This window comes from Perca flavescens, chromosome 5 (genome assembly GCF_004354835.1).
Source record: "Perca flavescens isolate YP-PL-M2 chromosome 5, PFLA_1.0, whole genome shotgun sequence".
In the NCBI taxonomy this organism is placed as follows: domain Eukaryota; kingdom Metazoa; phylum Chordata; class Actinopteri; order Perciformes; family Percidae; genus Perca; species Perca flavescens.
The window spans coordinates 25,837,854-25,857,582 of record NC_041335.1 but is presented as its reverse complement, the minus strand read 5'-3'; the positions used below and the strand labels follow the sequence as shown (position 1 = coordinate 25,857,582).

Sequence of the window (19,729 nt, the reverse complement as noted above, 5' to 3'; positions counted from 1 at the left end):
GAAGGATAGGATATTGAACTACACGGTTAGCTCCCATTTACCAACTTCCTGCCTTCTAACACCATAGCAACTTGGAGATGGAAAAATTTAAGTGCTGTTGGCAGGTTTGTGGTTGGTCATGACACTTGCATGCAAAGTAGGAGAGAGTCACACAAAAAAAGCAAACACTCACATAGTTCACATGAACCCCTCACAATAGACATTTTCTCTCCGATAAATGTTCCAGCTATTGTGAGCCAAACCTACATAATAAAGTATTTTTAGCAGCCTGTAAGGATAAATGTCAGTGATCCTTGTAATGAAATTCTCATTTTGTCATTTTTTTTCCTGTTTTGCTTTTCCTCAAGAGAGGTCAAAGGTCAGGGTCAGATACACTGAGTGCTCCTGGAGCAGATACGGCTGAAATGTCTTGCTGAAGAACAACCTCAGCAGGATGAAGGCAGGAGGGAACTGGCCTCTGGACATCCAGATGGAGGACTGTCTCCCTCACCATGAAGCCATCGTGCCGCCCTGCTGATGTTATGTAGACCTGTTCACTCCTACATACTGAGCTGTTTCTGCTGTCAGCGGGCAGTGAAGTAGAAGGAGCGGACTGCCTAACCTCACAGGCAAAAGACAGTGCTTGCAAAGTTGTGGCGCATATTATTATTTAAGAGCAACACCACAACAAAGCTCAGCTTATTGATTCATAACATTTTCATTAACGTCAGCACCACAAACAAAATTCCATTCCACTCCGTTGTTTCTTGGTGTAGGCAGAAATCTCAGACACTGACGGTCTAAAAACCTGGACCTGTCTGCGTGGCTAAACACCACAAGAGAAAAATGAGAAAACATGTTTTTTGCATGTTTGGTGAACCATCCTTTAATGGTATATTCATTTATATAACCACTACAGCCAATCAGATTGGTGAGGGTCCATTTATACAGCAGTGAGTGACTATTCTTAACAAAATTCCTCATTATAACAGAAACCAGGCCAGCATCGCACAGCTCAGTTTGGTTGTGGACACTGCCTCTCTGTTCGCAGAAGTGATAAATGATAACTCATTGACATTGGTTCATAATGGTTTCAAACAAGAAAATCAAAACAACAAATAGCACTGCAAAATGCAAGTATTACCAAGTTAGATTTACTGGAATGTAAATATATTTTTAAGGTGTAACAAGAATAACCTACAGTATGTACATTAAAGCACTGTTAGTCAATAAATTCATTAAAATAGTAATTCTATGAAACAGATGTAATTAAGACATTACTGGCAACTGTAGTGGTTAAAGCTTATTAGGAACAATGAACAGTTTTACAAAATGTGTCTAAAGGTGCACCTTTGCGATCCCCTGGATCTCAACTAGAAGTAAACCAGAGTTTATTGGTGCTCTTTTAGGAATTCTTTCATATAGGTGGCCAGGGCTTCCGTGTCCTCCAGTGTTACGGCGTTGTACAGAGATGCACGAATTCCTCCAACTGACCTGCAGGGGGAGACAAACCATTACCAGTCATTACAAGTATCCATGTCCAACTTTACTGTTAAACTTCAGGACCCAGTATTCTCTCTAGTAACCCATGAAATATAGCAATAAAGAAGGAGGAGTGTGTTTGACTAACCTGTGTCCTTTCAGCGATATCATTCCACGTTTGGATGCGCCTGCCAGAAACTCCTTTTCCAAGGCTTCATCTCCCTCCTTTTTCCCCACACGAAATGGTACATTCATGCGGCTTCGACAAGTCACGTCTACGGGACACCTGGACAGGTGGACACAGCAGTAAGTAGTTCAAAGTTACATTTTTTCCCATCATTACTTAAATCAGTTTTCTTCATTGTTACAGCCATGGTATACTAAATTACCTTTAGTTTGGTCTAGTAGTCTAGACACAAGTAAGTTGCTGTTTTTCACATTTATGCATCACATACATCTTTTCTTTAAGGCTTATTTTTTCCCTTAATGAAGGACAACTCTTATTTTGAATGTGACTTGCAGGAGGCTTAAATTGAAAAAATGGCAAGGAAAAAAATGGCACCTGGTCGATAAGGGCACAAGCTTTGCCTGTATTTGGTTTCATATTGTGTTTCATATCACCATATCATATGACCGCATCTTTCATATGGTTTGAAAGTTAGTGTGTGTAAGGTAGCAAGACTCCTTTGCTGACCTGTAGCCCTCTATCAGAGACATTTAGCCAAGTTAAAGATAAAGAGTGGTACCTTATGACTGGAGTATAAACAGTAATGTATCATCAGTATGAGGTTTATGATACAGGACCTTTAAGTGTGTGGTCTAATGTCACTTGAAGAATTCTGTTAGGATACTAAATGATGGTAATGCTTTTATTTTTTATTTTTCCTTCCTAAAACCTTGGAGCTACAGTATTTTTGTGCATTTCATTCTTCATACCTTTTGTAAACCATCAGTTAGGCCATCATTCAGCCAGGGATGCTAGTATTCCATGCTGATACAGGTAGATTCAAGTTTAAAATCTTAAAATAGACTGTGGGCCTGGACTGATGGTTCAGTGTTTAACATTCCCAGGAAGTTTTGACCTTCATTGAATTTCTTATTTTACCATCTGTAGCTGAAGTTTTGGGATACTTACTCATAGAAACCATTAGAGGCGTTGATGATGTCATAAATCATGGAGGACTTCTGCTTGTTGAGCATCTCCATGGCAGCGCTGCCGCCGTTGTTTTTAATCCACTCCAGAACCAGACCCATGATGTAGATGCTGAACCAACAAAATTAAGTTAGGAATAATATTTTACATACATTTTGAAATGTTTTTTAAAATCTCTTTAAAAAGTTCAATATTTTGGTAAATGTGATCGAGTGGTATCGGTTTTCTCATCTAACTCTCAGCAAGAAATGAAATAAATGCATTTCCCAAAATGCTGAACTACACCTTTAAAAAGAAAATGCAACCAGTAATTCCAAGGAGACACATATAAATCATTAAAAAGTCAAGCGTGATTTTAAAAAAAAGGTTGTGAAACGTATATTTTGCAAATGCATTTTACCTAGCTGACAATATATCTTTAATCCTCTATTTGTAGGAAACATGGGAGCTTCCGACAATAAAAACAGAGGCTTGTCTGTACCTGAAACACGGCGGGGTGTTGTAGAGGGAGTTCATTTCAGCCTGCACCTTGTAGTCCAGGACAATGGGACACTCTTTCAGAGCGTGGCCTAACAAGTCCTCTCGCACGATGACCACAGTTACCCCAGCACAGCCCACATTCTTCTGAGCTCCGGCGAAAATCAGACCAAACTACACAATGCGAGAGGACAAAAATAAAAATACAACTTATAACCACGCTATCGACTTGTGGGGCAAAAACTGTTAAATTTGGCTTTAGGGTATCAACAAGAGGAAAGGCTGTGTTTTTACCCAAGTCGAGAGGGTTTATCCTCTGTAAATGTAAGCATGCTACTAGCAGGTCATCATTTGTCTTTTCCTTAATTTTTCTCTTATTACTTTATCCTTCTAATTTTTTAAAACAATTTAAAAATAATTTTATCTTGTACAGACGGATCTCATAAAGTGGCGTATGTATGACACGCCAATTCGTATGCCATTTTGGCATGTTATCAACACGCATAATTGCTTTTTGGTGTGTTTATCAATGCCGTTTGGTGTCCATTGATCTACATTATGTGTGAATTATCGCTGTAGCGAGTAGTATGAAAGGACTGAAGTCTGCAGAGGTTGGTTGGTTGGTTGGTTGGGGTGGTGGACAGGTAACAGGACTTTCACCTAGGAGAGCCGGGATCGCATCCCGCATGTGGTGTTTATTAACAGTTTATTAACCAATTAATAACCAAGCTCAAAATGCGTACAGATAACACGCCATTTGGCTTTAGGAAAGTGCCGTGTGTGTTTACGCAAAGTCACGATGCCATGTTGTGTATATTTATTTATCTTTAGTATTTCTTGGGTCTTGTTTTGATTAATACATGGGTGCTGAAATAGGAGCAAATTTACAGTTTAGGGATAATAAATGTTTTCCTGACAGTTGATACGATCTACATGGGAATTTGGGGAAAGAAGCCAAAGAGCATCATTCTTGTCCTCACCTTTGATACATCCACAGGTCGAGACAGGAAGTTGGAGGACATGTCAGCGACAAGGACCACCCCGTTTGTTTCAGGTGTGAAGCTGAACTCCACGCCGTGGACTGTCTCGTTGCAGCAGTAGTACACGTAGGAGGCCGAGGGGTTCAGGGTCCAGCTGCCGGGGTCGGGGATTTCTGGAGGCAGCAACAACAGAACATTCTTAAATCAGACAAAAGAGTCTGCAGCCATGCTGCATGGCGCCGGTTGAGAGCAGAGCCGTTTGGAAAAATTATTTTAGAATATTTCATGATTTTGAAACAAAAGTGTCACCTAGTGGCCGATTTGCTCCATATTTGAGGAGCATCTTGCTGCAGGAAGGCGGGGTTTGAGATCAAGCACCGCCCACACCTAAGTCAGCCATGTGGGCAACAGCAGAGAATGTCTAATAAGGGGAGAACTTCCACTCTCGGGAAAATTCCGGGTTGGTACAATGGGGCTAATAGGGAGTGAGATAGGGAGTGAACAGGCTCTCCATAGACAGGCTCTGGCGACAGTTAATACTGATGACAATGTTTGAATACATTGTCATCATTATTAACAAGCTTTAAAATGACCCATTTTTTTTCAGCAAATTTGGATATCGTTTCAAAATCGGAAATCAAATGAACAAAAGAGTACACGGGCCCAATTACAGTAACTACATGAAAACTTCACTGTTGTTGCATAAAATGTCATTTGTGTTTAGCCTACATCAACAGTTTCTATCATCTAATGTGAAACAAGAGGCTATATCAGCTTTGCTACCAGGCTGTCTTGGTTCGTTCGAGTGTATGGGGAGTGACGTAAGCAACAACAAAAAAATGGCTGACTTGGATGTCAAGCCCCGCCTTCCCGCGGGCTGCAGCGAGATGTACTTGCCATATTTTGCACAAATCCTCAATGGAGTCAAGTTTTGTTTTAATCGGAGTAATTGTTGCATTATTTTGAGGAATAGCGCCACCTACTGGCAAATTGGCACCGCACTTTGCACAGAGGCTCAGTGGAGCATGGGGAAAAACTGAGTCAGGATTTGTGATGATCGGAGTATGTGTTGCCGAGATACGCAACACTTCCTGTTTTGACTTCAACCTACAGCAATTTGTTCCTCTAGAAAAAAATGCAGATTGAAAATGAGACTCATCTTTCTGGTGATGGCCAGCCTGTCTGAGGACAGGAAGCACAACATATTTTTTATTACATATCTTTTAATAAATGTGTGTTTAATTCAAATGTGTGTTTTTTGTTGTTTTTTTAAATGGTAAAACTGCGTCCAAACACTACGATGAACAAGAACTCCACTACAATCCCCAAATCAGACACAACCATGTGGAAAAGGCTGCTCGCATACCAGAGTCTTTCAATGGTAGTCGGGCCTTTTGTTTATTAGGTAACAGCCTGGGTGCACAGCCAGGTTTCGCAGACTGTCCTACTGCAGCGTGAATGACAATGACCAACTCATAAGCGCGGAAACTATTTTTTGATGTGATAATTAAACTGAACTCTAAAACAAAAAGAGAAAGAAAGAAAGTAAAACCCGGGATTCGTCATGTCATCCTCTGAAATAACGACATGCACACAGACTTACTCGTGTAACTCTCCAGCTTCGGGTGGACAACGTTAACCTTGCCGTATTTCTCTGCTTCTTTTGCTGCCTTTGATGACCATGTGCCGGTCACTAGGTAATCAGCGCACATGCCCTCTTTAAGGCCAATCAGGTTGAGAGGAACAGCACTGAACTGTCCAGACCCACCGCCCTGTAGGAACATCACCTTGTAGTTGTCTGGAATGTTTCTGTGAAGAGAAAAAGGTCACTGTGTTAAACACAGTGCACACAGACCTTACACTGATCTTACCTTCTTTCAAAGGTAAAGTAAATGTCATTATAAAACTAAGATTATTGACACCATTTCAAAAGCAGGTTAATCTTGACTGGATGTTGTCTATTTTTTTTAAACAAGTATCTGCCATTAAAATGGTCATAAAATGTATTGTGTACAATTTCTCTATAATTACAGATGAGATTTCTAAAACTCACTCAACCCGGGTTTATTTTAAATTTGTTACATTTTAGCTTGAAAGAAATTATTTTAATCAGAGCTGCAAAGATGAATCAATTAGTCAACTTTTAATGCGGTCTGAATAATTTATGGGGGGAAAAGTAAAGATTCTCCGATTCCAGCTTCTTAAATGTGAATATTTTCTGGTTTCTTTTTTCCTCTGTGACAGTAAACTGAATATCTGAGTTGTGGACAAAACAAGACATTTGAAAACGTCATCGATTAATCGAGAAAATAATCGACAGATTAATCAACAATGGAAATAATCAGTTGTAGCTCTAATTTTAATACTGAAATACCTACGTTTTCTCATGACCATAAGCACTAACATGCACCAGACCGGCTATCAAATCCCATCATACTTATCCCATTAATCATATTTTACTCTGATATTCTTTTGTGTGGCAATGCTGGTTTTATTCAAGTTTCCAATGGTATATGGTGACGTTTAAATAAAAAGAAGTCACCCCAGAATTCCTGGGTATGATGGTATCTGTTTTCAAAAAGTGTACATTGTTGGAAAATGTAAATTAACACTCTAGGTTGGAGTGTTGTGATGATGCTACACTGCACTATGGAGAAAGGAAAGAGGAGTGAAGGAGGAGGATAATGCAGTAGAAGCCATGTGAAACAACAAAAGTAGCACTTACACCAACTCTCGCAGGAGACTCTCTGTTTTGTTGAGGATTTTGTTGAAGTCTGCTGATCGGTGACTCATCTCTAGTTTGAACAGAATCAAAAACATTTGAAATTAATCTCATCGTCATTGACATTTACCCACCTTTTAGCAACTGTTGATGATTATTACATTTAATTACTGGCACACCTCGATAGAAAAGATCCCAGTGAGTGAGGAATCAGCACTCATGAGGGCAGATAATACTGTTGATACGCTGCTTTGATTTGATCACTGAAGTTCTCGTGAATCTGGATCAAGTGGATATCTTCCAAGGTTATAGTCTTTTCAGTACAACATTCCTCCACTTCAGTTAAACAGGGGAACAAAGAGGGAATGTTATACTAAAAAAACATTGTAACTCAAGCCTAATATTAGCTTCAGATAAACATTTTTGCACACCCTGAGGACTGTGGATTTTGTCCCTAATCTTTTCCTTTTAAAGTACATTATGAAGGGATCTATTAATGTCCAGTAAGAACAGGAGAAATAATTACAGCAACAAAAAAAAACAGTAGTTTTGTCTTGTAATAACTTAAATGCAACTCATCTGTAATTCTACTTACCGAGAACGCTAATACCAATGCCACTGTAGCTGAGGAACTCCTTCTGTGCTTGAAGCAGCACCTGCAATATACAGCACCACATATTTAGTATTCACTTCAAAAGGCTTAAAACTGTATCACAACTGATGATGGACTGTCAAAAGACGGTTTAAAAGTTTTAAAAGTCAGGTCCAAACCGCAGAGGCAAACTGGAGGAGCTGATTTGTTTGTTCTTTGACAGTAACCAATATCGACATTTTACCACAGAAAACAATGAAGCTGTATTGTTCCTCTCTTATCCATAGTGCTCTTTATCAAAATAAAGATTATGCAGATTTGAATGTGATTTGTTTATAGTTTTGTGATATTCACTGTGGTTCACTGCAGTAAAAAAAAAGCAATAGCAATTTCTCTTTTGCTAATATAATTAGTGAAAAAAGCATGCACAGCGAATATAAACAGATTATTCAGTACTGTAGATTAGTGGGATTAGTTATTATTCTATGTTAAAGATGTGTCCCTGTACAGTTTTCCACATTTATGTTTTTTGGTATTTTGATCACCAAAGAGTCAATCCTCAATAGGTTTATTGGGATCTACAAAATCTCAGACTCAGCAGTACAAATATACCTTAACAATAAGTTTTATGCAAAGCACGAAACACACAAATGACTAAGAGCTGAATGTGGCTGTATTTAGCAGAAGGAGCCTGTCTGCTCTTTTTACTCATAAAAACCCAGAAAAGGGAGCACCTTAAATACAACATTGCTTTTATCTGCGTGTTTGTTTTACCATAAAAATATGTTTGATAACTGTGATTTATTTCTCTGACATCTAACTAAGGTATTTTTCTGCCATCTAGAGGCTACGTCTGCTGCTGCCAGTGGAGCACAAAAGAGGTTTCCACATGAATGAATGAGGCTGATGCAACTCAACGCACAGTTTTCAGCCGACAGCAGCACTGAAACCAACAGTCATCATGTGCAATAACTGCGTGCAAGTCTCTGTCATAACGAGGGGGGGATATCATAGATATAGGGCCGACTCATTCACAGTGAATGTATTATGCTGCAGTTTTCAATGTTGCACTTAATAACACAGCTCGATTTTTGCAGCTTTTTTGTCATACGTCACAAGCAAAGTGAGGATCTAAACTTACGGATTGGGGGAGTTTTGCAGGTCCAGCGCCAAAGTTGATTGTTTGTTTCTGCTCCATGATGTAAACAAGATTTCCTGTTGGGTGTTTCCTCCGTTTGATTTAGCGATGTGAACGATTTCCCCGTCAGCCTCGGCTGTACTTCTGCTCGGTGCTCGCCTCCTGCACTGATTCGGTGTGGATGCCAATCTAGCAGCGTGTGTAAAATGTTGCGTTCACGAACTCCTCGTAAACTCGTATTCTCGACTAACAAAGTGAGGTAGAGTCGTAGTCACTAGTGTAAATAGGCTTTATACTGTACATATTTGGGCTTATACAATGAAGATAAGATACATGTTAACGCCTTTTAGCTTGTTAGTGGTGACATTGGTTAATCTAAAGATTATTGCTTTGATTAGTTAGCAATTTTGCACATTAGCAGATATCTATTTTTTTTTTAAATTACATGCCATTTATCCAGAAATGTAAAAACCAAGAGCAAGCTACGGTCGGTAACACACGTTAAGCCGAATTTATGTTTTATTTTGTTTTTTAATTGTTATTATAAATACATCAACAGATGATCAGAGTGTAGGCTTCTGGCCAAGTTTACACATAGGGAGGAATTATTGTGGGACATGAGCAGTGTCAGGGCTGCTACACAACAATAAAACAGAGAGCATAACCTAGGTTACGGCCACCAGCCTTTGATATGTGCAAAAATAACGTCAAAGTTTATCTGGAGCAACTCGGATTTAGCAGTCTGGGTTAGATAAATCAAGCGGGCGTGTCCAAAGTGACATGATTACAGCAAGAAAAACCTGTTTCAATTATGTTCACATGGGTATAGCCTACCTTATTCACATCTGTTCGCTTTCTCAGTTGATAATCCAGGCTTGGGTTGTCACCATTGACATATGGATTGTCACATGTTGCACATGTTGGGCTGTCACCATTGACAGTAAATAAAAGTTTGTCACATGTTACACTGTTTATGTGCACTCTATGTTTTGTAAATGTTTTCTGCATCACAAGCATTGACATATATAAAAGATCACAAGGCCCACATTGTCAGCCAGCCACCCCATTGGCTGGGACTTGTCTGTTAGGTAAACGGCTGTCATTGGTGACCATCAATTTAGCTCTGGACTGATTGGCTCCACTGTCACGCCACAAAAATGTGATCGCACGCGAGACACGAACGAGTCAGACAGACAGGCACGGATTTAGGATGCAGAGGCCCCTGGGCACAAAATCTTGGAGGCCCCCCCTCCACCCTCTCAGAACTTATGGCCCAAACTCACACAGCATCTACATTTTTAGAAACAGTAAAAGTAAGCTGTGGGTTTTTCTTTAGTTTAAAACAAAACCACTTTCTCCAACTCCATTTCTTGTGATGTTAATTGTGACTATAAATATCTATAAAACAAAGGACAAAATTGAAACTATCACAGAACAAAATCAACATAATTTATTGCAATAAAGCAGATTAAAATCTATGAAAATACAGCCTAAAGAGCTGACTTTGGAAAAACAGCTGATTGTTGAGCACCTCTTTTACTCTCACTGTCTCTCAAAATAGGTTGCGTTTAACTTATATATACGTATAGGCCTATACAGCTCACTCTCAGCGTGAAATGTAGTTCTCAAAGTTAAGTTGCACAACTTAATGTATGGCAACTATTTTATTCTATGTCATAATTTCCTGATATGTAATGACACCTGACAATGTATCGCCATTACCGATGTTGTTCAGCTCTACATCTCCACCAAATCCATCACCACTAACTCACTCCACTTTGACCATTGGCCTCAGTGAAATTAAATCATGGATGCAAACCAACTTTCTCAAACTTAACTGTGACAAATCATCGGTCCCAAATTCCTCTTCAAAACATCGCACAACTTTTGCTTCACCATCTGTAAATGCACTCTGTCTCCCTCCTCACACATCCACACCATCAGGGGTTAGTTTGGACAGCAACCTGTTCTTCGAAAAGCATGTCATCAAAATCACAACTGCCTTCTTCCACCTTAAAATCTGTATCAGTATCAGTATTATCTTATGGTTTATATGTTTGTATATTTGCACACTTTACATTTTAGAGAAAGAAGTATAGCCTACTTTATTTATTTATCATTTTTGTATTACATTATCTGCAGAAATTATTATATTTGGTGGTGACAAAACCCGTATTAAATATGCAGACCTACAGTTAGGTGATTTTGGCTTTGCAAAGATGCCTGCTCGCTGTCCGATTGTCTGATATGAATGACCCCGTTCTGTCTTACACAGCAAACTAATTCTTCTTCACTGGTAAGACCAACAAACTGTAACATACATATAACATTCAAATAAAAAAAACATTTTTTGAGTCTTAAAATTGAGTCTTAAATATGTGCAAAACTGCAAGGTTAAGAGCCTATACTTGCATTTACATTACTGTTAATCAGTCATCACTTGATTACACATTGTATTACCTTGTTATGATATAAGAAGTGACCCATACAATGTGCCAAACATAATGTGCCACATGAAGAAACAGTGCAGCATATGACAGTAGCAACATCTAAGAAGATTTGGGTCTGTGGTGAGCAGGTCCACCTCACACAAACTTCCTTCTCCCAATCTCACACACAACACACACACACACACACACGCGCAGACACGGCACCGAGTGGGGCTCTCGACGATCGGTTCTAAAATTATTAAAAACAACAAAGCTATACTTCACCGATTCTCTGCAGTGAACTGACGGAAAAAGCAAAATATATAGGCTCCTTTTAAAATATGCATGTGAAATGATGTGAAAGTACCCTCAACTAGAGAATGAGTCCCACATATGATGCATTTAAATGCATTGATAAGCTTAGACCGCGTTTCTTGTCATAAAAATGAACAGTCTATTAATACAACAACGTTACATGATTTAAAAAGCAACCTATCATATGGGGAGAGAGCAGAGGTGCTGGGCTCTAGCTACATCAGAAAACAATATTTATTTAGGTGGGTCGGTGGACGCAGATTCGGAAGGCTTCGGCGCCAATCGGGGTATCTATAATAATCAGGGTGTTTAATAAGTGGGAAAAGTAGTAGATAGACCTACATTTTGAGGCTGTCAAACTGGTAACGTAGCTACATACCGCCGGGTCTCTGCCACCTGCGGAGTCGGAGACCGTGGGGGGGGGGGCATTTAAACAGGTGTCTGTCACTCCAGCCGGGCTGTGGTTCTCTGTCATGTCCCGCTGCTGATGCTCAGGGTGCTGATCTTGTTCTAATTGTTCATCTGAAATAGTCAGGCTGGATGTTGTGCTAAACTTCTCATCGCTAGCATCACCGCAGGCGCCGCCAGGCTCTTTATTAGCGTCGAGACGACTTGTGAAAAAAGTGGAGATGGTTGGAATGTTACTCTTAATTAAATCCTCTCTGCTATCCTTCTCCCTTTTAGCTTTCCGTTTTGTGGCTCCGCTGCTCCACCGTTTTTTATCCATGTTGTTTGTTTTGTTTTCTCGATGTCCTCTACTCTCTTTCTCTCTCTCTATCCTCCACCGCCTGTCTTGCCGCTATCAACCGTTTCCGCGGTAACCTGACTCGTAGTCATCAGACACAGCCTAAAAACTGATCATAATACTTTTTTGTGTGCAACTAAATTATTGTTAACACACATACACACAAACACACACTAATTAATTAATTTTATTTGTAATTTAATTTTAAATAAGAAAAAAAAAGGATGAGGCCACACAGTTAGTGGGGTCTTGGAGGCCCCCTAGAGGTCGGAGGCCCCCGGGCACCGGCCCAATCGGCCCGGTGGTAAATCCGGCCTTGCAGACAGACGAACACTTTTAGTGCAAAGCAGCTTTACATTGTCAACTATTAATATCACAGTAAGCAGTGTAGTATCACTAAAGAATGTTTATTGAACTAAGACTAATGTCACTGTATTACAAATAACTGTAGTGAAGGGATGAATTCCTGCAGCAGATGTTTAAAGTTGTTTAAATTTTCCCTTTATTTAAAACTCTCTTTCTTTTACAAGCAGCCTATGTTTGGTAAAATACAATAGTAATAACATTTGGCTGTTCTTTATACAATATCTCAGTTAATCAATGGGCCCTGCAGGGATTTGAACATTTCAAATCAGTGATGGTCAAAAAGTGAAATCACTTATTCTCTGATTTAATTTTTATGAATTGTTTTATTCCATGTATATTCTAGGGTGTAAATGCAACACTGCTTCCTACTGCACACATTAACATTATCTGCATAACGCGGACTCACAGAGAAAGAAGCATGTTTTGGGGCTTTAGAGGAAAATTGACTGTATCCTATCCCACTCCCACTGAGGACAGACCAGCACAGCATTAGACAATAAATAAGGAAACAATTTGCTAGAAACAGTAAAAAGTGGTTGTATGTGCATGTTGTTCCACTTTTTTCAAGATGGTTGTTCACAAAGGATGCTGTTGAATTTAGTTGAATCTAACCAGAACTGTTTTACTAGAATAGCTAGAAACTGTAGCCAAAGATAAAGCTCCACTAATGGTCCCAAAATAAACAATTCAGTGCAGTCAGTGAAACCTGCTGTTACTCAAACACAAAAACAGGACACACTGGAAAAACAACAAATAGAAGAAACAGGAGATAACAGTGAACCTTTGAAAACAGAACAGACCAAGCAGAATTTGTATTGTTTGGAAAATGTGTTTAACCCAGAACACTTGTCCTACACACTTTTCTTGAAATTGTGAAGATACAACCAGGAGCTCCAGCAAACTGATTGCATCAGTATAGAAAAAAATGTGACAAAGATAATTGTGTTTCTGCAGCTTGTGAGGGTCACGAGAGGCTCGTGATTGGATTGGTTTATCCTTTTAAGAGGCAGGTTTTGCTCCTCATTGTGTGTGTGTGTGTGTGTGTGTGTGTGTGTGTGTGTGTGTGTGTGTGAGAGAGAGAGAGAGAGAGAGAGAGAGAGAGAGAGAGAGAGAACAGCAGACTGCTCTCATCTCCAGAACAAACTATAAATAAACAATGAGCGCACAGTGTCCAAATGCCCAGCATGACCTTTAGGACCCAGATGAAAGAAATTGCATCTCTGCTTCTCCCTTGGGTTCCTGGCAATCCGTCTCTCCCCCATCCTCTGCGTCCATGTTTCCCACCCTGACTCTCGCCCTCGTGCGCCACAGATATATGGCGGGGAAGGCGTGCTTGAAGGCCTTTCTGAAGTTGTTGCCCATGAAGGCGTAAACCAGCGGGTTGACGGAAGAGTTGGAGTAAGACATGCAGTGACCCCAAATCTTCAGCTGTGGATGCAGAATTGAGACAGACTTAAATGTAAGGCATCGATCTGTAGCACAGTTTTTGAAGCAACAGCATCAATTTCTGTCACCACACCTGTCATTCACTGCCATTGCTGGGAAGAGCTAAACTTAGACTGTAGATCCACACCTTATCTCAAAGAATAATAAAAACTCTAGGTATTTTCAATTTCCGGAAAGTATTTTCCCCAGTTTTGTATTACCATTTCAATTTCGAGTGTGGCGGGGTTGAAATTTACTGCAACATTTTGGAATATCTGCATATTTATTTGTGTACACTCCCTATCACTACCCCTACCACCTACCTACTGTGGTGGCAAATTTTGTTTTAACCATTATTGATTAATGATTTTAACCATTTGCTTAAAGATTGTTTAAAACCTCCATAGAAAGCTGTTCCTTCTTCGTAGACTCTTAAAGACTAGAGAGGGACAGCTGCAACCGTGAACTATAGCCCAGTAGAGTTATTTAGTTCTACTAGCCTGAACCTTCTCATTTGTTTAAGTTTTGCTTAGATAGAAGTGGAGAAGGCCGATGACTGTTTACAACAGTGAGAACTACGTAGGCTTCTACCTCCTGAGATTAACTATTGTTTAGGCTAATGAAAAGAACAGGAGCAGAGGGGAAGGTGAGGATAGTTTGACTTTTAATGATGTCCTCTTTTGAACTATGGCCATGCTAAAAGATAAAGTGAGAGGGGTGGCTAAAGAGAGGTTTTGACTATATGATGATGTGATGTTTAGATTTTAGTTTAGAAAGACATTTTCAGTTGTGCTGCGTGTTCCTTTGAAACTGTGTTTTCTCCATTTGCAAATGTAAATAAATACTCAAAGACCAAACTTTGGTTTAATTCTCTAACAGTTGTTATTCGTTTTCATTTGATCATTGATATTTCTAAACGCTGCTGCTTCATAGGAAAACTTCCATCACACTACCTACAGAATCAAATATAATGGAGAGTAGGTCACCTTGTATAGGACGTAACTGCGGAGGCCAAAAGCTTGCAGGAGGATGCAAACCTGGATGGGGCCCCAGCAGATGAGGAATAGGGCCACCATCACCACCACCATCCGGGAGACTCGCGCCCGCACTGCTGCTGCTCGCTCTGCATGAGCCTGAAGCTGTAATGATCAGAAACACATTCTGTTCTCAGTGGATTTAATAAGTGAAAAATAAGCAACTCCATATCTTTCTCTTACTTGGTAGCTGCTGTCGATGGGATTCACACTCGGTTGCCCCATGCGTTTGAGCATGAAGGCGTAACAGGCGGTTATGGTGAGAAGTGGCAGCAGGTAGACAGCCAGGAAGCTGTAGATGATGAAGGCTCTCTGGAGGCGGGCCGAGGGGAAGACCTCACTGCAGTACGTCTGAGGACCAAACCAGTATCCTGCCTCCAGACGCTGGTACACGGCTACTGGGATCGACAGAAGCAAGGAGCCTATAGGGTGGGCAGAGGACATGACTGTGTGACTCAGAGCACGATGTTACACAGTAAGTTTCACTTAATGCCACTAGATGCTGGCTCCAAACCAAAACACAGACAATGTGAAAAGCATCTGGGAAATCTCCAATTGCTCTCTAGTCAATTATTTCTGCAAATTACTAGGGATGGTTTGTTTTGTTTTTATCACATCAAAAAAGTCAGCAAAATGAACTGCTTCGAGTTTTCGGACTTCAATTTAACGCAGGGAATAATTAACATCAAAGGGAGGGTTATTCAAAGGTAAACAGAGGCAATACGTTGTTCCCACTGTCTCATTGCCAATGTGTGTATAAGGTTATGAATGTGTGTGTTTGTGTGATACCTATCCAGATAGACACAGAGATGGCCAGAGCCATGCGTGGGGTGCGGTGTCGCAGTGACTGCAGAGGATAGACGGTCACGTAGCAGCGGTCCACACTCATAGCTGACAGAGTGATACATGTTGCCTGAGCAGTCACCTGAAACACGAGGAAGGTTTGTGTTCCAATAATTACATTATGAAAGGACAGACGGAACCACTGAAGTTATATCAAAGTTCATTTTTACTTGTGAACACAACAAGGAGCCAGTCGCCGCACTACAGAAAAGTACAGACCATGACTAACGTAAGCCTCAAACACTAGCTTATTTATGTGTGAAATACAATCATAATACAGAGTTTGATGTCGTCAGTTGTTATCTTGTCAGAGTCGATGACGCCTCCCTTATTACTAGTCAGGGAGCGCCTTTCTTTAATAATAACAAGAGAAAAAGTATGTAATCAAAATTTTTCTAACAGTTTGTTTCTGTTTGACACTTTATACGTTTACTGTGCAAAGGAACCTTTCTCTTACATTTTCAATTTGGACTTGTGTTTTGTGTGTTAAGTTTATTTTTTGCATTATTTGGGTAGCTGTACATTTAATAGTAGTTATTCTTCAGATAGTATAATGTCCATAATGTTACAATGTCTCATGGGACTTTTTATTATTATTACAGTATTGTAGTATGATGTTTCGGTCACCATGCCATGATATTACTAGTACCAGGAAGCAGTTCCAGGTCTGTTTGTTGTTTGTGTGTTTGTGCGTATCTCACTTGCTGAAGGTAGTTCACCAGTCGGCACATAAACTCTCCAAAGATCCAGCTGGGCAGTGGGTACAGTGTGGCAGTGAAGGGAACGCAGCAGACCAGAAAGAAGATGTCGGTCGTGGCCAGGTTTACTGAAAGAGAACAGAAGAACAGTGATTCCTAAACAGAGAAATGTAAAAAAAAGAGATGCATTCAAAGTGGCAAAATACCATAAGTAACGTATTAATACCAATAACATTGTAAGTGCTGAGGTTTCGGGCTTTAACCAACTAACCTGTGTTCTCGCTTTTGGACTTTTCATGTTTTTTCGTATTTTTTTGTCATATCTATAAAGTTACAATGTTGGATGTTCATGTCAAACGTTGCTAAAGCGTCAAATAATGAAGTGAACGTATTTCAGAGAAATCCCTGTGAGCAAAAACCTCAGATTTCCCACTGTTCTGAAAGCTCCGGTTTCAACAGTTTTACTTACCAATGGTCCAGATAGACGTCCAGATATGCTGCAATATGCCAGCAAAGGCAGGGAAGAAGACTGCTAGCACGTTATTATGAATCCCACTTGTTTTTTTGAAAAGACCCAGCCTGCATACCAGCATGATTAGTTGAGGTCTGGCATTGACTCAATTAGTTTGAGGTCAGGATAGGCCATTTGGTCAGGGGATCGGACCTGAACAAATCAGCTTCCGGTACCTCGCATGAGCACATAGACAGTATATAATGGACCAATAGACCCCGTTGCTCTGGACGGAGACCAGTGAAGGCTATTAGAAGCACTTTTCCGGTGATGGCCAGCTTTACTGCGCAGCCTCCAACTGAGAGAATGTGACGTGAGCAACGTGTCTGAAAGTTGTAAGTCTTCTGGTAGCTGTGACAAGAGAAATCTCAATCATTCCCAATCTTACAGATACGGAGACTGTAGGTGTAGGAGATAACATGGGCACAGGCTAATTATTGCTAACTAACATGCTAGTTAACATTAGTAATTAAACCTAAACATCTCATGTAAGTCGAAACTGCCTGCGAGCATATCCTGTACTATACGGTAATTCCTCTACTATGCGACAGTAAGTCACTTGGTTATGACACAATCGTTAGCTTATTTTTACAAAAGCGTCTGCTACGGAGCCATAACGTGAGGTACAAGGTAATGGAGCCTTTTATACATTTTTGTGTTTCTTTGGAACTAAACAACGGAAAAATAGAGTCTTCAAACATTTCTGATGTAAAGTTATTCGCAGTCAAGTGACGTAAAAAAAAAAATGGCAGTCAGCGGAATGCTAACAGGAGGTGATGGCCAGTTAGCAACAAAATGGCGCCATAGATGGCTCGAGTTCTGAAGCGAAGCTTACCCCCTTGCATGAGCATGGGTGCCTGGCCAATCCTCATGCTTGAATGCTAAGCAGAGCGGGTCTTGCCAAGAAACCAAATGGGCTGATTAATAATGTGTAAACATGTATGTAAGATAGATAGATTGACAGATAGATCCTTTATTAATCCTTTAAAGGAAATTACAGTGCCACAGTAGCTTCAAGACAAACAAAACACATTTCCCGAAATATCTTCCATACCTAATAAGTTTAAATACAAAAAAGAAATACTACTGCCATAAGTGCAGAGTTATTTTTGTGCATTATAAAACCTTATAGCCGCTGGTAAGAAGGACTTCCTGTGTCTCTCGGACTTGCACATTGGTGCAATCAGTCTCTGACTGAAGGTGCTGCTGTTAATCTCCTTCAGGTCAACAATTCTGGATTCAAAATACTCCTGTTTTATGAGGAAGAAAAATCACTCAACACATTTGTTAGACCCTAACCCTAACCCGCACACAATGCATTTTGGTGAGTAACACCGAATGTAAATAAAACTAAAATGTGTTTGTTTACAAGAAGGCTCCACAGCGCAGCTTTCGTTTGATTTCTTACATCTCTGTCCTGCAGAAAGAGTCCCTTCATCTAAGTTTTCTCTTTTTTCTTTGGAAAGTCACAATTTCCTTAGGAATTTGTTTTATTGACGTCTGTGTGGGGCATCCTACTTCCCATATTTATTTTACTGGACACACTGAAAGGATTCCAAAAAAAGAGTCGGCCTTATTGCGCTTCAGAAATCTTACCTATGTAAAAGTTGGTGACGGTCTTCATCTGCTGGTGCTTGGTGACCACATGGATGACCAGCGAGTTCCCGACCAGGCCGACCAGCATGATGAGGCCGAAGAAAGTGGGGACCAGCCAGGCGTCGACCAGCACCGGTGGCCCCTGGCCCTCCAGAGCTGCGGACTCGTTGCACACAGACCCACAGTCTGGACCGTGATTGGCTGCTGGTTCCAGTATCATCTTCACAAATCAATGCCAGGAAAATGAAAATGGGACATGTAGAATGTATCTGAATTTGGTATCTCAATTAATGTTACTGTAAGTAAGTGTTTTACTGTTAGCGTTGTTTCTAACACAATGCAAATCTAACACAAAAAATGACAACATCAAAGTATAAAGACTTTTTTTTAGATTCATTTAAATATGTTCATTATTTATAATTTTTTAAGTTATCTAAATCATTACGTGCTAGTTTGTATTCCTGACCTCACACAAAGCCTGATGAAATAAGTAAGCATTAAGCAAGCTTTTTTTCCTGTGTAATAAGCTTCTCTTACCTGTGTTGTGTCTGTTTGCCACTGCAGTGTTCCTCTCTCTGCTCTGTAAAGGAAGTGTGGGTCAGTGATGGGCTGCTGTTCTCTGCAGGTCTGAGATGAAAGCACTGTTATAGACCAACATAACTGGGGAGGGGAGGGAGAGTTTGGAGGAGACGGGGAGTCAATTGCCTTTGTGAGCCTTTATGTGAGAGAGAGAGTGAGAAAGAGAGAGAGAGAGAGAGAGAGAGAGAAAGAGAGAGAGAGAGAGAGAGAGAGAGAGAGACTGAGGTGGCAGGTGCTTTCAAACTAAATCTCCATCATCGCCTATAATTATGAATATACATAAAAATGACTTTCACATGTAACAAGGTCAGCGCATGTCAGTCTACTGAAATCATACCCACAGCCCACGTTTTATTTTATCAATACTACTTTTTATCACTTATAATAACTGGAAAACCATGACTGGTTCTTACCTGCAAATCAAAATGAAAATGAATAAACCATAGAGGCAGCTGGGGGTCGTAGTAACAGTACAGCTTGACCTCCCACGCGACAACAACAAATTGTTTTTAAAGCTGTCATTACATCCTTCATGGCATTCGCTGCAAAGTAGCAAGTGGCAAATCTTGCCAATTGCACAGCGGGACACAGGTGAAGATAAAGTAAAATTGTGATGATCGTTTTTTTTTTTTTGCAGTTGCTGATTGACATAATATTCTGGCCAT

General features: G+C 40.2%; 2 protein-coding genes across 4 annotated transcripts; both read right to left on the bottom strand.

The window, feature by feature from the left end:
• Positions 1–855: 855 nt before the first annotated feature.
• On the bottom strand, positions 856–9,900 carry psat1 (phosphoserine aminotransferase 1). Of its 2 annotated transcripts, none has more exons than XM_028578054.1 (9): positions 9,358–9,900; positions 7,389–7,449; positions 6,797–6,866; positions 5,675–5,880; positions 4,072–4,244; positions 3,096–3,265; positions 2,597–2,725; positions 1,610–1,747; positions 856–1,473 (listed from the first exon to the last, which is right to left on the bottom strand). In XM_028578054.1, the coding sequence occupies exons 1-9, from the start codon at positions 9,544–9,546 to the stop codon at positions 1,371–1,373; spliced, it is 1,239 nt and encodes a 412-aa protein (XP_028433855.1). In that variant the 5' UTR covers positions 9,547–9,900; the 3' UTR covers positions 856–1,370. The 2 variants fall into 2 exon arrangements, with proteins under 2 accessions (XP_028433855.1, XP_028433856.1); XM_028578055.1 differs by lacking the exon at positions 9,358–9,900 and adding an exon at positions 8,527–8,771 and having other exon boundaries at positions 860–1,473.
• Positions 9,901–13,480: 3,580 nt separating this feature from the next.
• On the bottom strand, positions 13,481–18,705 carry kiss1rb (KISS1 receptor b). Of its 2 annotated transcripts, none has more exons than XM_028577507.1 (6): positions 18,486–18,705; positions 16,382–16,506; positions 15,627–15,762; positions 15,021–15,259; positions 14,790–14,942; positions 13,481–13,806 (listed from the first exon to the last, which is right to left on the bottom strand). In XM_028577507.1, exons 1-6 carry the CDS (start codon positions 18,703–18,705, stop codon positions 13,570–13,572), a joined length of 1,110 nt encoding a protein of 369 aa, XP_028433308.1. In that variant the 3' UTR covers positions 13,481–13,569. The 2 variants fall into 2 exon arrangements, with proteins under 2 accessions (XP_028433308.1, XP_028433307.1); XM_028577506.1 differs by lacking the exon at positions 18,486–18,705 and adding an exon at positions 16,848–17,140.
• Positions 18,706–19,729: the final 1,024 nt, after the last annotated feature.